Genomic DNA, 15,714 nt, shown 5'->3' on the forward strand with positions numbered 1-15,714 from the left:
ATATCTGCAAAGGATGGGACGACATCATATTAAACCCTGTGGATTATGAATGAGATGACACTCAAGTTCATGCGTATGAAAGCAGTCGAGCAAATACTTTTCACAATATCTTGGTGAAATCTTCAGCTAGTGCAGTGGTTCCTAAACTTTTTTTGCTGGGCCCCCCTTTGTTTTACAAGAAAAATGCCCTCCCCTCCCGCGTGCGCACACGCATGCACACGCATGCACAAACACATCCTTTAACCACACACACCCATATTTTGCTCCATTGCAGTTTATTTCACATCTCAAACATTTAGTAAACAATTAAGCAAATACAAGTAATCTGCACTAAATTACAGGTAGTAATAAAATAAACTACTAACTATTTTACGCTACGTCCACACCTACACGGGTATTTTTGAAAACGCAGCTGTTTCGTCCACACGTAAACGGCGTTTCGAATCACCGAAAACTGAGATTTTTTAAAACTCCTTTTTTGCGTTTACGTGTGGACGAGGAATACAGAGTTTGTCACGCAAAGTCAAAGGTACGTGCCTTTTTTCACGTCACGCTGTGCGCCACGTTGTTGTTTACGTGAGATGAATTGCAGAATGGCAGATAGTCAGATTAACAGTATTTTGTCTCTATCTTCAGGTTTTACACACTTACATATACACACGCAGTTACTGTCCCTCTATTTAGAAAGGCAGAGGCGTCACGGTGTGATTATTTTACATGTAGTTGTTTTTTTCCAGTGTAATAATATTCAACATTGCTATCAATACATTTTTCAAAAAATGCCTCTCTGTGGAAATTGGTTTAAAAACATAAAGAACTGTGGGATACTGTTTGTCCGGGATTTGAACCGGGGGAACAAATCGTGGCAGGATCAGCCTGATATTATTTGTATCCCGCTGTAACTTTACTGTATAAAGAGCTAACATCTCCAAAATGTCAGGAGTAGTTAGTCATTACAACAAGTGTTTGTGAACTAAAAATCAAGAATGTGGGATACTGTTTGTCCGTGTTTTGGAGAGCCCAACGCGTGCTCCTGATGCAGGGAAAACCAATTATGCAGGGGAGACCTACCTTGGCACTTATGCAGGTGAAACCAAAGGGAAGATATGCTTCACCATGTTTTCTAGTCTTTGGCTTAGAATGAAGTTGGTTTGGAAACATATTCAGCTATACTTCATCTCATGCTTTGCTTTTGTGTGGGAGCCCCGTCAAAAAACCTGTCCATTATGCTAGCAGTATCTAAGCGTTGTTTTTTGTTTTTTTTTTCCCCCTTTTCATACTGCGCCCCCCCTGCAATGGCTCTGCGCCCCCCCCTAGGGGGCGGGCCCCACACTTTGGGAAGGTCTAAGCTAGTGGAAGATTGTCTAAAACCCCTCTAAAGCGGCATCCACACTGGAAGTATGGGCAAAATAACTGCCAACCAAACAGGCGGTACCCAAAATAAGCTTTTCTCAACTTCCATGTTAGTGATCAAAGCAATTCCTATGAGATTGCAGGATACCATTGCTTGAGATGCAGACTGGCAGTAAATACCATAGAGCAGGGGTGGCCAACTCCAGGCCTCATGAGCCGGTGTCCTGCAGGTTTTAGATAACACCCTGGGTCAACACACCTGAATCAGGCCTCTGGAGAACTTCAAGACATGTTGAGGAGGTAGTTTAGCCATTTAAATCAGCTGTGATGGATCAAGGACGCATCTAAAACCTGCAGGATACTGGTGTTCCGAGAAACCGTCCTACTTTGGCAAATAGTCCTACCTGTATTATAATTTGACTTTTGACTAATCCAAACCCTAACCATAAGAAATATTCACAATGGGTTAAAAAATTATGTAAATTTGGGGTTTGTGTTACGCGCATGCGTATGCGCAGAAACAACGGGTAGGATGGTTTGTGAGGGAGGATAGATTCCCAGAACACCGGCTCTCGAGGCCTGGAGTCGGTCACCCCTGCCATAGAGGGTTACCTATGCACTATCTAGTTGGACAATCTAATTCAGGGGTGGGCCACTCCAGGCCTCAAGGGCTGTAGTCCTGCAGGTTTTAGATAACACCCTGGGTCAACACACCTGAATCAAATGATTAGTTCATTACCAGGCCTCTGGAGAACTTCAGGACATGTTGAGGAGGTAATTTAGACATTTAAATCAGCTGTGTTTTAGACGCATCTAAAACCTGCAGGACGCCAGCTCTCGAGGCCTGGAGTTGGCCACCTCTGCCATAGAGGGTTACCTATACACTATGTAGTTGGACAATCTAGTTGCAACCAGCAGCTAGCTTCAAGGAATAAACACCAAGCAAATGGCCTGCAGTGTGGATGCACGTTTAAACAAAAAAAAAATTTATTAAAAAAACCCATCAAGTAAAGCAAGGAAACATAATATCAGGACAATATATACATTTTAACTTATTTTGTTTTCCCTCAAACACAGTTATTTACCCAAGACTTTCTTTCTTCACTATCTTATTGATGACAGCTGATGAACTACTACAGCTTTAGTCTTTCCATTATTGGAACCAACTCAAAATGAGACTTTTAAATCATAGTTAAACACTTTTAGAGCCTCTTGGAGTGAGAAAATATAAGGTTAGTAGTCAGATCCCAGGTCCCAGCTTCCCTAGATAATGACTGTTGCTTTTCAGCCCCCTCCACCCCCAGTAATCACTATAATGCACAGTCATCTCCTACACCAGAGAGGGCCACAGTACATGTCTCTGCATGAGAATATTGGCCCAAAGTTATCTACAATTGCAATCACATTACACCAAGTTTAAACTAAGTTATAAAATTGCAATGCTTAAACAGCAGTTTGCAAACTCTAAGGAACACAAGTTATTTGTTGAGTTTGAAGTGTTTCGAATACATTATTGTCTATTTCAAGTTCTGCAACAATATGTGTTTGTGTAGGCACAAAATCTAAAGTAAAGCTTTAGCGCTGGCAGTTTTAGGCCATATTTGGCTTATTGATAATAAATAAATAAGCACAGCAGAGCACCACAGAGAAAATCTATTCATAATTGGATGAAAATATTCAGAATCTTGGATTTCAAAAATGATTTTCCATTCCACCAAAACATTTTGATTTGATTTTCATTTCCCTCACATATTTATCCGCACAGCGCCTTTGACAGCTTAGGCATCAGGACACCCATTTCTTAAATTATTACCTTTTCCCATTATTTTCCCCCCATGAGTAATTATCTTGGTTATTTAACAGTTTTTATCTGCTTTTATCCCCATCTGCTCTCTGCTCTGCTGTGAAAAGGTTATGTCACCAAACTGTGCGCCCAACAGGATTTAGCAACATTTTAATCTGAATCTGACGACAGCTGGATGGATGTTGTTTTCCGCCGGCGGTCATAAATCTGATCCAAACCACACCTTCGTAATCCCAGCGCAGCAGGTTTGGAGTGTTTACAGTGAGATTATGTAACCTTTCGAAGAACAACTCACAAATTCTTCCTACTCATTTCATAAACAGCCTTTTAGCTTAACTCAGCACAACTCGCAGTTTTGCTGCTGTAGTCTGGCATGACTTTAGATTTTTCATATATTTTTCAATAGATCGTCATGAATGTTTATTGCTATGACATAAAACGTGCTCAGGGGCATTTAAAGTATTGTTCTTCAGAGGTATGCAGATAATTTTACCATCAACATGAAGCCAATTAGATGTTTCCCAATGCTGCATCTCATCAGTAATTTGCTTGAGGATTGAGAATAACAGATCCTTAAATGTAGCAGGTCCAATGTCTGAATGTCCTCTGTGCCCATAAAATATTAACATTACAAATCCAAGGCATGCACTTACTGGAGTTGCCACTGATCAAAGTGAAATCTTAATTTACACAGTGGAAAAACTGCTAGCAACCATCATAAGCACGTTGGTGTGGGCAGGTTCTCTGTGGTCCTTTCACTCGGAGTGACCCCAGCGAAGGTCACAGGTTTAAGTTGTTCTTCATACCACGAGTGCTACTGTGTCGAGGTGTTTGACCTCTTTTTGATCCTTTCATTCTCAAATAAAATAACATTTCCCAGAATTCATAGTGGTTAAGTATTCAGCAATCAGTGTAAGGATCAGTGTTATCGAGTTTTTGTCAGCGCTTTCCAATTTTAAATTTGATGAATGAGCCCTGAGGTCAATCTATTTTTCCTTATATAATATCCACAGCTTCACTAATATATTTATTCACTTTGCTTGGACGTTTTGCTGGTTTTGGGGTTTTTTTTGGCATTAACAGTATGTTTTGATTCCAGGATGATAGCTCATGTTGCTAATTTTTCTATCTAGTTGATTTTATTCTGGTCTGACTTTCATATGATGGTGTAGTTTTATATCTGCAGTTACCATAATATTTGTTGTCTGTTGTCAGATCTTCCGGAGGTGTTGGCTGGTGTTCAAGAAAGCCTCGAGTAAAGGACCCCGGCGGTTAGAGAAGTACCCAGATGAGAAGGCAGCCTACTTCAGGAGCTTCCACAAGGTAAACAAATGACTCAAAAACATCACTAACATCATTCCTTTTTAATTAACTGTTTGTCTTGATGTCTTCTTTAGTAGATAAAATGATTATTGAGTACTAGATCAACATAATTGATTGTGATTTTGATCCTCTGGCTGTGACTAATACGAGTTGTGATCATCAATGAATCTATCAGTTACTTCTTGATTAATCTGTCCATCACCCTATGAAATGACAACCGCATTTTCCCAGCCCAGTGTAAAGGTTAAGACAAGAAGTCCAAAATATTTAAAATAATATGTAGAAGACTAAAAAAAACTGTAAATGTTTAAATTGATCAGGGAATTTTAACATTTCTGATTAAAAAATGAACTAAATAATCTATATTCTTAGCTGTGGGGATTAGGATTACTTTTTCATATGAAAATCTGTGGCCTTATCTGTGGCTCAAAAAGGATTTTCTTTATATCTGAAGATGTCTAAACCATCATATAATGTTTAAATAATTTTTGTAGAGACGCACCGATTGCAGTTTCAGGTTTTTGATTTTCCTCCAAGTTTGACCTGCTGATAACAATTTTTGCTGATTCCACCTTTAACTGACAGATTTTACTGAACAAAACCAGGTGCAACAGATTCATATAACACATTTTAGATGTTTTCCAATTTGTTTATCTCCATAATCTTTCTCATTACTGCTTTGATCCTTTCCTCTTTGAGGCTGCCGGCTTGTGGCTTGGGAATCTTGTTTTTGCGGTATCACACAACGGTTCACTTTAGCTAATTTTGGGTCTCCACTCACTTCCACGCTAACAAAGTAGCATGTGGCCATGAGTGTGTTCTTTTCTGTTCTATTGTATGACACATTATGAACAAAACAAGTACTCAATAATCACTCTGAACAGCGTAACATATTACATTGTATTTATTTACACAGTGCTGACTTTTTGTGTGCTGTACCAGTAAGCCCAGTGTTGGAGATAAAATTCTCATTGTGGGTGGTGAGGTTTAAGGATGCCAATGTCACTCAGTTCATTGGTCGATCATGATAATGCAGCATGTAGTGACCGCATTACCGTGAAATTAGGAATCAATATTCATAATCTCCAGAGTATGATTCGTGATGATTTAGTAACACCCTGACCTTTCGTCTAATGTAATCATTAGACATCACTTTGTATTTGACTCTACTGAAGTCGATGAAACTGTAGCCTCTATAGAAAACCATATATGCAACACCCAGCGGGTATTTAAGGTCATTAAAGGACCTTGAAACTAAAAGTTTGTCCGATCTTTGTCCTCTTGAATCCCAAAAGAAGATTAAACCTGCTGTGTGACTCCTCATGTAGCAGCCTAAGGTACTGTCTAAATGCTGATGACATTGACATGCAGAGCACAATTACAAGACGGCAGCCCAGAGTTTCATTTTGCAGGTTGGCCAATTGGTGGAATTAATTTGCTTCAGCTGATAAAATCTGATGGAAGTGGTCCCCCAGTAAAATGAGATGTCAGGAACTGTCCTCTTAAAATCCTCCTGTCCTCTTCAAACTACAGAAACAAATGTTCTGGTAAAAGTCTCATGTGGACTGATTTTCAAGATATATTTTTTTTCAATTTCCAGCACGACTTCTAAGAAAAGTATCTGCCGCTTATCTTTTAAGAGTATATTACTCACAAGGTGCTTTTTACACTGTATAAAAAGATTATGGAATATGGTTGTGCACAACTGTGCCTTGTTTTCATCTTGATGTATTAAGTTCTGTCCATTGGCCTCAGATGATGAAGTTAAGGATCTATTAAGACACAGTTTGCAACTTTATCTTGTCCTTTGGGGCCTTTTTCCTCCCTTCAGAAAGTAATAATCCAGAGTATAATATCTCACTCCCTGCCTCTTAAGCCCTTTGAAATACTCCAATTATGGCTCATTATCATGGTGAGTGGAGACGATGTTAAAGGAGTAGCACTGTGAACTATGTTTTATCATAATGAGGGGAGATAACTGCAGATAATAGGGGACTGTGACATCAGTTTCTCATAAGGCGATATGTTTGAGAGAAGATTTAGTACTCTTTACCATTTCTGATTGTGAGTCAGCTGTGAGATTTTTCATTTTAGAATTTAACATTTTTTTCCACATTCCTGTCTGAGAAAGCTTGTATACAAGCTAGGTAGGTGTTTTGATCCATTTCCTTAGCTCGCTTTGCCGCTACAGTATCAGCCATGTATTGTGAATGAAACATCTCTATGCCTACTGCATCATGCTGTCACATGGGGCATCCTGTGTGGCTGTAACTCCCCTCCCAGAGGGATCTCATACACCCAGTGCTGGAGTGAGCGATGAGTGCACACATGCACCAGTGCGCCTGGTAATGCATCGCCACAAAGATCAAGAAAGGTCCCGTCTGAGGGCTTCATTCAACGCTGCAGTGCTTTGGGGGGAAATAGGCTGCACTGGTGGCTGATTTACACAATCAACACAAAGGGGATTGGCTTTTTTTTCCCTTTCTTTCTTCATTCCCTCTTCTCTCTCCCACTCGTCTCCCTCTCCCTGTGCAGTTTTTGCTGTCTGAGGAGCACTGGTCCACGCAGTAAAAAGTCCCTGAATATTTTTAGCTCTCTGAAAAGTTGTTCTCCTTTGTGCTACATTTCCTGAGCTCTCCTGAGGTCCCGACAGGAGCAGTTAACATGAAATGATGGAGCTGTAGCTAAATGCCTAATTTGTACACATGGATGTGGAACTAACCAGCAAAGCAGGGAGAGCTGAGCAGACTGAGCCTCACTAGTGCAGCTGGTTGTTCCTCCAATTTGGTCTATATAGCAAAAATTATTGTACAAACTATGTTGCACTTTTATACAAATACCGAATGACTAAATTCATATTTTATGTCTGTTAAATCAGAACCAGATCTCATCTGAACAAAATCCTGTAGCATGTGTGGGGAGGGCGTAAAGTTTAAGCTCGCTATGAAACTCCATAATCAAGATTTGCTTAATCATCCGTTATCAGGGTGGATGTCAAATTGTTGAACCTCAGCTCCTGTGCATAGCAAATGGGGAATGGAGGCAAATACCACAAGATGATCTTTTTATAGTCAAATGTCTTGGGCCACACATCCTTTCTTTATATTTTACTTCCAAGGAGCCAGCCTTTCTTGTCTTGAGCACTAGTTCTCCAAGGTATCTGAAGGTGTTTTTTTTTTTTTAGCTTAAACTATGAAAAATGCAACACATAGCATGCTATGAAAGGGATAAAATTGTATGTTTACACCATCAAGTTGTTTTCCAAAGAGCTATTAGCTAAAAACCTAGCATATTTGTCAGCATGGCGTGCAGTTTTTTCTTTTAAAATGTAGGGAAAGTGGACAAGAGGACAACAAAAGAAGTGGCAGATCTAAAAATCTATTGACAGAAGATGAACTGAAAATCATGTCCTTAAGAAACCGGAAAAAAATAGAGTAAAGACCTGACGCAGGACCTGAGAGATGCTCTGGACCTTCAGTTGATCCATATACTATTACCCAAGGTCTCATCAGAAGTGGTCTCAGTAGAAGGGTCCTTGACAATGAGTAAAAAATGAGAAAAGCTGACCTAAACACACAAGAGAACGCTATCTGTCATGGATTGGGCTCCACAGAGGCAGAACCTCAAAGCCCAAGGAGGTATTTCTGAAGACTACCTAAAGAAATCACAATAATGTTTCAGACTGTGTTGATTAAAGGTGGTCATAACAAATATTGACTGTCAAGCTTGTTAGACGTGCATAAACTCTTGTTTTTGCCTTATATTTTTATTTTGCTGCAAATGTTTCAATAAATTACAGCTTCAATTGTTCATTTTTCTAGCAAAATATAAAGAAATGAGGGGTGGCTCAAATGACTAACAGTCTTCCCTGTTTTGCACAGTACTGTATATTCAGGTGGATGAGGACTTGAAGATCAAGTACATGTTTAGAATAAGAATTTCTTTTTTAGATCAATGTACAACTGCAATACATTTTACATTAATAATCTCACTTTGGACACTGCAGAAGGAGAGCCAGCAGTAATATATTCAGCCAGACAACGTTGGTTACTTTATTGTTTATTATTTTCACAATAGGAAACTGCTGTTTTAGATTATAGCAGAAACACTGTAAAATTACAGTTCCATGCTGGAAAACCAATAAACAGTACTTTACTGTGATTTAACAGGAGAGATCGTTAGCTGCTAGAAGACGAAGCCACTTGATGGAAACAGCTGTTTTACTCTAACACTGGCACTTGTAAAACTAGCTTTCAACCCCATGTCGACCGCTGTTAGATGGAATTCTGTTAAATTTAGTTCACAGTTCAACCAGTTTGACTTCAAAATGCCTGCAAACCTAACTGCATTCTCTTTAGCCTCAGCCGCTCTTTACGTTTCATGCTAATTAGCAAACATGAGCATGCTAGTAGGCTAATCTACTTAGAGAAGATGGTACCTTTTATTTAGCATACAAGTTAGACTACACTGAGCCACTAGTATGACTAGGGTTCCAGTTTTCCAAACATGAGATTTCTCTTGCGCCTCATGTCTGCTATGCATGAAAGCTAAACATGAATAAAGATGAAGAGGAAAGAAAGGGAGAGGAAATAGGTCTCATCAGAAATGATTCACTATGCTTGGACTCTAGCACCTCAGGCTGGGAATGCACCCAAATCTCTCATTTCACACACGCATCACACAGATAAAGACTAAAACATGCGCAGTTACACTCTAAACACAAACAGGGAAAGAAAGAGATGAGAGGCTGGTGACATTCACTGCTTAGAAATTCCCAGCGTTGACGCTTACTTTGTGTCAGTTATGAATTGCCTGCCCGAGGACAAATTCATACCGTATCTCATATGAAATATTTAGATACCATCTTTGAGAGGGGATAAGAAAAATAAACAAACGGAACAAAAAACAAAGCACTTCTTATCTTTCAGTATTATAGCCTCTGATTTACTTCTTCATCTGTTGCATTTCCAGTTGAAGTTCAATATTGCGGGGCAAATGCATTACATCTAATACTATCAAACACAGAAATCTCAAGTCCACATATCCTGTGTGTGTATAAGGTCTGGTCCCTTAACTTTTAACAGTCAAGCTTTACTATACAGGGAGCCCAGCTAATTCATTCCCAACAGTCTGGCAAACTGCCCACAGTTAGCACACAATGGACTACACTAATGTAATGGGTCTTATCTACTAGGCAGAGTGAACACAGAGAAGACTGTTGAACAAAATGGCCTGTAAATGCGGTTTATATTTAATTAAATGTAATCTTCTCTTTTTTTCATTTGCTCAATCAATCTCCTGGTAAAGTGATTTAGATGCTTATGATCGCGCTCCTGTCTATTGACTGGAAGGGCAGCTTTGAGGAGATGAACAATAGATGTGCAGTGTATACCGAAAGAGCACCGGGTCATGTTTATTCATAGGGGTGCCTTTAAAATAAATAACATACTTACATTTTACACGTCACGCTGCAGCAGACTTTATGATGCAGGAAGCTGACACTGTGTGTGATTTCTTACTGTTTTAAGCTATTTTTTGTAATCAGCAGAATAACGACTTCTGTTTATGTATCCCTGAAGATCACCCCCATCGCCCTTTTTTGTTTTGTTTTGTTTTAATTCACCTCTTTGATGCTAAGCCTCTAACTGCTATTGCAATTTCAGCAAAGCTGTGCAAGGCTGCAATTAAACCATGCTGCTGCAGCTGCTGCTGGTAGCTGTGTTCATTCAAGGCAATATCCTCCTGCCACACTCTCTTTTTAGATCACTGAGCTCCATAACATCAAGAACATTACCCGGATGCCACGGGAGACAAAAAAGCATGCTGTGGCGATCATCTTCTGTGATGACACGTCCAAGACATTCGCCTGCGAATCAGGTAAAAATCAATTTTTTTTTCTTTAGCCACTTCAGAGCAAGGACAGCACTGATTTCAAGTGTCATTTCTTATAAATGTGCTGGTAGGTGTAAGGTGAGGACTGGCGGCGTGTTTTTTTTTTTTGAAAAGTTTGACGAGAAGTGGAAGGAGAGTGAGAAGTGAGAGGTTGAAGGAGAAAGACAAATAGAACGAGTGAGATGAGGGAGGCAGCAGAGAACTGGAGTTTAGCCAAGTGATGCTCATTTGCCGCTATATTAAGAAGTGGGAGGATCTGTTCCGAAATATTGATTTTCATAGTGCAGGTATGAAAACTGATATTGGGCATAATTTGCGGCGTGTTTCAACTCAATTATAGACTGTAACAATAGAGATTGTTTCTAATACGTGGATAGACAGCAAAGAAGGCTCAGGATCTGCACATGGATGGGGGGTTTATTTTGTGCAAAGCTGAAAGCAGAGGGTTAGGTAAGGTGGATGCACCTTAATTAACATCTTAACTCCACTCTTGCAGGTGTGCATTTGGGAATATGCGCATATGAGATGGAGAGTTGTGAACTCATATCTTAACTCTCTCCCCCTATCTCTGCTGAATCAGTCCTCTCACCCCAACATATGAGTGTCTTTTTCCCCTTTTTTCACCGTCAACCTTCCACATCTGATATCCTTTATTTCCCTTGCATCACATGATATCCACAAGTGTTAAACTTGTGGAAATTAGCAAAAATGTGCCATCCTGTAAGTAAGTAAGAGGTTCAGGTTGTATCAGATTTAAATTTGGCATGCTGCCTATTTTCTACAGTGCAACAACAGTGAGGGTATGGATTTAAAAACTGGCATTTTTAAAGTGCAGTCATTTCTTAAGGCATTCATACAAATATGCCAATAATTGGCTGTTCACTGTTTTCTAAAAGCAAAGAGAAAAAGCAGATAATTAGGTCTCATGAAGCTCTCTTGATATTTTAGTTTTTTAAAAATAACCATTTTATGCCTCCATCTAAGCAATACCGTGTTGTTTGGTGTGCTGTTGAGGAAACACGGGATGGAACAAAGGAAAAATCATTTAAAATTCCTGACAGCTTTGGGTGCATCTGACAAATATGCACATAAAGAGAGATGAGCATGACCTGAAGAGATGAGAATCCTGTCAAGTGTGCCAACTCTTTAAATTCCACAGCCGAATGGGGCCTGACAGCACGTATACAAGTGGATATACATTTTGTATTTGTCTGGATAACGGCACCTTCTCCCGAAACAGGAAATACAAAGAAAGCTCGACTGTCTTTTGATTTGATTCTCACATATACTGTCACTCCAGCTTCATCTTGCCAGCACATCCATCCTTTTCCACAGCACACCTCCACACTGAGACATCCTCCCGCAACATCTCTTCATGCATGGCACATGGAGTTGCGAGGTTGCCTCTGTGCTGATGAACTGTTTGCTTAGCTGATTTTCCACTCACTGGCCTTAAAAAGTGTGGGAGTTTAGAGGCCAAGAAGGCCATGGCAACTGAATGAGAAAAGCTGAATCTGGGGAGGCGTGAGGAAAGAGCTCAAATTCAGAGCTGCTGGTGCTGCCTGTAAATGTGTGGCTCCAAAGTTTCGCTGTTTTGTATGTGTGAATGAAGCGCTCCAGGCAGCAGCAGACCTTTCCTTCACCCTGCAGAGTAATGTAGATCTGTCCCATTGACAATGTTTGTCAGAGCTGAGCTGACAAACAGGTTGTCTTACAATGCCGGCAAATACGCCAGGAAGACACGCCAATGCTCTCTCGCATTTTACACGTGCGCATGAGGATTTTTTCGTAAGCAAACACAGAAACATGGTAGAAATCCCCCAACTGGCACATGTGTCTCTGTACACATGAGTGGCCATAGTTACAAATCCCAGTGCTCCCCAGGGCCAGGGAGCTTCAGAAAGATAAACAACTCTGGCGTTTGCCTCATTTCGCACTTCAGTGACTTTCACCAAACGTTCATGTAAGACAATTGGAAATCTTCTGCACTGTAAACACAATTTTTCTGACTTAACAGGAAGGAAAATTGGTATTCACACGTAACACACTGCCACACAGACTTCCAGATTTGATTCATGAAATCATTTGTTTCCACTTAGCCTTAAATTAAAAAATCTGTCTCACAATAAATGTTCTGCTTCGTTTCCGGCTTTCATCCGTAGCAGGCGCAACTTCTTACACGCAGCTCATTTCCTTAATCCAAGATTGTTGTTTTGGAAGGAAACAATAATTGTCCTAATTGTCCAAATTTCTCAAAATTATCCAACAATGCTCATTCACTGTGGCTCTATGTTACTAAACATAAATTTGGAAGTTAAAGCCCCAACACAAGGCTCGTAACCCCGTGTGCCCCCAAAGGTGTCCTGCTAAGGCACCTTTGGAGACTATTAATACCACCTATACATTAAATATGAATACAGCTGGTTAGCTCACCTCATTACAGCATTTCAGGGAGTTATTGGATCGGATGATTCCGTGTAAAACCTCAGCGGCACTTAAAGCGGTACCTTCACTTTGCTTTCTGTAGGGATGAAATAAAAAAGAAATGGTAAAAAAAGAGCCCTCAAATCTTAACTTCAACATTTTGGATACATTCTTATTTTCTCGTTAAGAGAGGGACGTAACAAGGGTTTGGAAAAAATAATAATGTCACGTTACTAAGGTGCTCATGTGCACACTTATAAAGACAGACGAGATCCTGGAGTTACATTTCAATCAAATCCAAAAATTTTGCCCTTTAAAGGACTTTAATTTGTCCCTCTGTGGGGGAAGGAGTAACTGTGTATGTAGGAATATGGAATGTGAATGTTGTATGTATAAAACAATGAAATAGAACAAAAAGCAGCAATTATTCCTTTAGTGGAAATTAAAATACCACGAGGGAAAAAGTCATTTACTCTGTGGCTCTGGACCTGCTGCGTCTCTGATTCACTCCTCCAGCCAATTATTGTTCCATGTGAATCATGCATCCACTTAACCTGCTAAACACAACCCAATCAGAGGCACTGCAGGGCGGTCCATAACTTTTTTAGCCTTTTCAAAGTAAAAGCCATCTGATTACACATTCATGCTAATTTTGACAACCTTATTTTGGAAAATGCAAAAATGATTGTAAAATGATACCACTGCCTTTCTACACTAAATATGACTCTATAGCCAGGTAATATGTTTGATTGCTTATCGTGGTGGAAACATCCACTCTAACTATGTCTGAAGGGAAAGAGAGTATAAAACTTTAAAAAAAATGTTGAATTCATGTTTCCAGCTAACAAGCAAAACTCCTTCTTCAATTTGGGAAATAGCTTATTGATTACCTGAGTAGATTATCACTAGTTTCAGATTTACTCTGGCCATATTGTTTTAGCTGTGCTACTTATATTTTATAGCCTTAGAGCTGAGTATTGGCAGATAATGGAGGAGAAACTCCGTCTTCATCTGGACAGAATCCACTGCCTTTTTTAATCTGCACCAAATCAATCAGACTGACGCCCCCCCCCAATCCTTTCACTGTTTGCTGTACTGTTGCCTTGTGCATGTAACGCATTACTCCTGAAATTCCTTAGATGGTTTATTTGGTGGCATACACAGCACAGTTATGGTAGTGTAACATGTACAGCATGTGTTGTCCTGTATGTGTGTGGTTAATGGTGGACATTCCTTTATGCTGTGCTGCTGTGTGCAGAGCTGGATGCAGAGGAATGGTGTAAGCTGCTGTGCATGGAGTGCCTGGGCAGCCGTCTCAATGACATCAGCCTGGGAGAGCCAGACCTGTTAGCAGCGGGGGTGCAGCGGGAGCAGAACGGTGAGTGCCCAATTAGTCCCTGCTAACACGGGGCTAACACAGACAGCCATTCAGGGTCAATCTCTCTCGCTCAGCCTGCCACCGAGCAGTTAGCTGATGCAGTCCAGGCCTTTATGTGTTAAAGCAACTAAGACCTCAGAGGGTTAGGTGAATGGAGAACAGCCGCTGTCCAATTAGGCCGGACTAATAATGGGAGTTTCTTTTTCTTTTTTTCTTGCCAATACCTGATTCGATGTCCCCTGTTACAGCCCATACTTACATTAGCACACACAAGGGTTCAACTTAAGACTTCAGAAGAATGTTTGTGTGTGTGTGTGTGTGTGTGTGTGTGTGTGTGTGTGTGTGTGTGTGTGTGTGTGTGTGTGTGTGTGTGTGTGTGTGTGTGTGTGTGTGAGCACAGGTCAGTCACAGGCTGCGGCCGGGGCTCTGTTCCAGGCCTAATGAGAAGTGCTGTGCATCACTGGCTTCCCTCATAATGAAGCTTGTCACAGAGATGGATGAGATTATGGCTCCTAAAGCCATGTGAAATAAATGTGCCTCCCCACATATTCCACTTACAGGAAATGAAAATGGAAAAGAGAGGAGACAACAGGGCTCTGCTATCACAGTGGAGCTCATTCCCTGTGTAATTTGTAAAGTCGCGGAGGAAATCGAAAAGGCAACAGGCAAAAACGAGCAGTTTAAAGTCGAAAAAAGGGGGGCGAGGAATTGAAAAGAACCTGCCGTCATTTCGACCCATTACATCCTGTTGCGGCTGCAGAGTGAAATTGTACTCCTCAACATGAACTTGGCTTCATTCGTTTACGGTATCAATACGCAAGTTTTTGACTGTGCCGGGAGTGGGGAGCCAGTTGAACTGTAACACTCGCTCTCTCTTCAGCTGTGGCAGAAATCCTGCTGTTTGTTGCTCCTACAAAGCTTTCAGCAAAGTGTTATGGAGATTAACTGAACTCGTACCTCTCTGCTGCCTCTTTGAGTGAATGAAACAAAAGGCTTTAGCCTGCAATTTCAATTAGTAGCCCTCCCCAAACAGCAGGGGCTGATAATTAGATCAGAGTTCATTTTCACTGTCCCTAAAAATATGCCACACCATGACACTGCCATTCTCTATCCACTGCAGACTCATGGCTTATTTTGAATCATTAAGCGTAATTAGTGAGAACTAATTTAGATTATGGAGGACTTTTTTCCCCCCCTCACACTGTCTCTCTGACTCTCTCTGTCTGCCTGCCTCAGAGAAATGGTTTAATGTGAATGGGCAGATTTGGCTCACTGATTCTGGTGCAGCTCACTGGATGGCCGGTTAGACCCACTGCGGTTGAAGTCAGTAAAGTACTGCTTAAAATGCCTTCTGCATCGTCGATTTTCTCTACTTCTGCGATAGAAGCCATGTTCAGTAACCTTGCAATATTTCAATAATAATAATTCATAGCCTCTTTAAAATTTAAACAAAACCGCAGCCCCCGACTAGTCACCTCATGTGGCTTATATTTTATCCACCCTCTAAAGCACCATTTGCTGTTGTGAATGACACAACCCG

The 15,714-nt window shown here is 40.6% G+C and overlaps 1 protein-coding gene across 2 annotated transcripts in view; it reads left to right on the forward strand.

Moving 5' to 3' along the window:
* dok6 (docking protein 6) overlaps positions 1-15,714 on the forward strand; it is a 54,689-nt gene that overhangs the window by 25,626 nt on the left and 13,349 nt on the right. For both annotated transcript variants that reach the window (XM_063483756.1, XM_063483755.1), the window contains exons 3-5: positions 4,373-4,480; positions 10,243-10,357; positions 14,055-14,174. In XM_063483756.1, coding sequence (XP_063339826.1) covers positions 4,373-4,480; positions 10,243-10,357; positions 14,055-14,174 — 343 coding nt within the window. The remainder of the gene's footprint in view (positions 1-4,372; positions 4,481-10,242; positions 10,358-14,054; positions 14,175-15,714) is intronic.

The sequence above is a fragment of the Pelmatolapia mariae genome, linkage group LG9, assembly GCF_036321145.2.
Source record: "Pelmatolapia mariae isolate MD_Pm_ZW linkage group LG9, Pm_UMD_F_2, whole genome shotgun sequence".
In the NCBI taxonomy this organism is placed as follows: domain Eukaryota; kingdom Metazoa; phylum Chordata; class Actinopteri; order Cichliformes; family Cichlidae; genus Pelmatolapia; species Pelmatolapia mariae.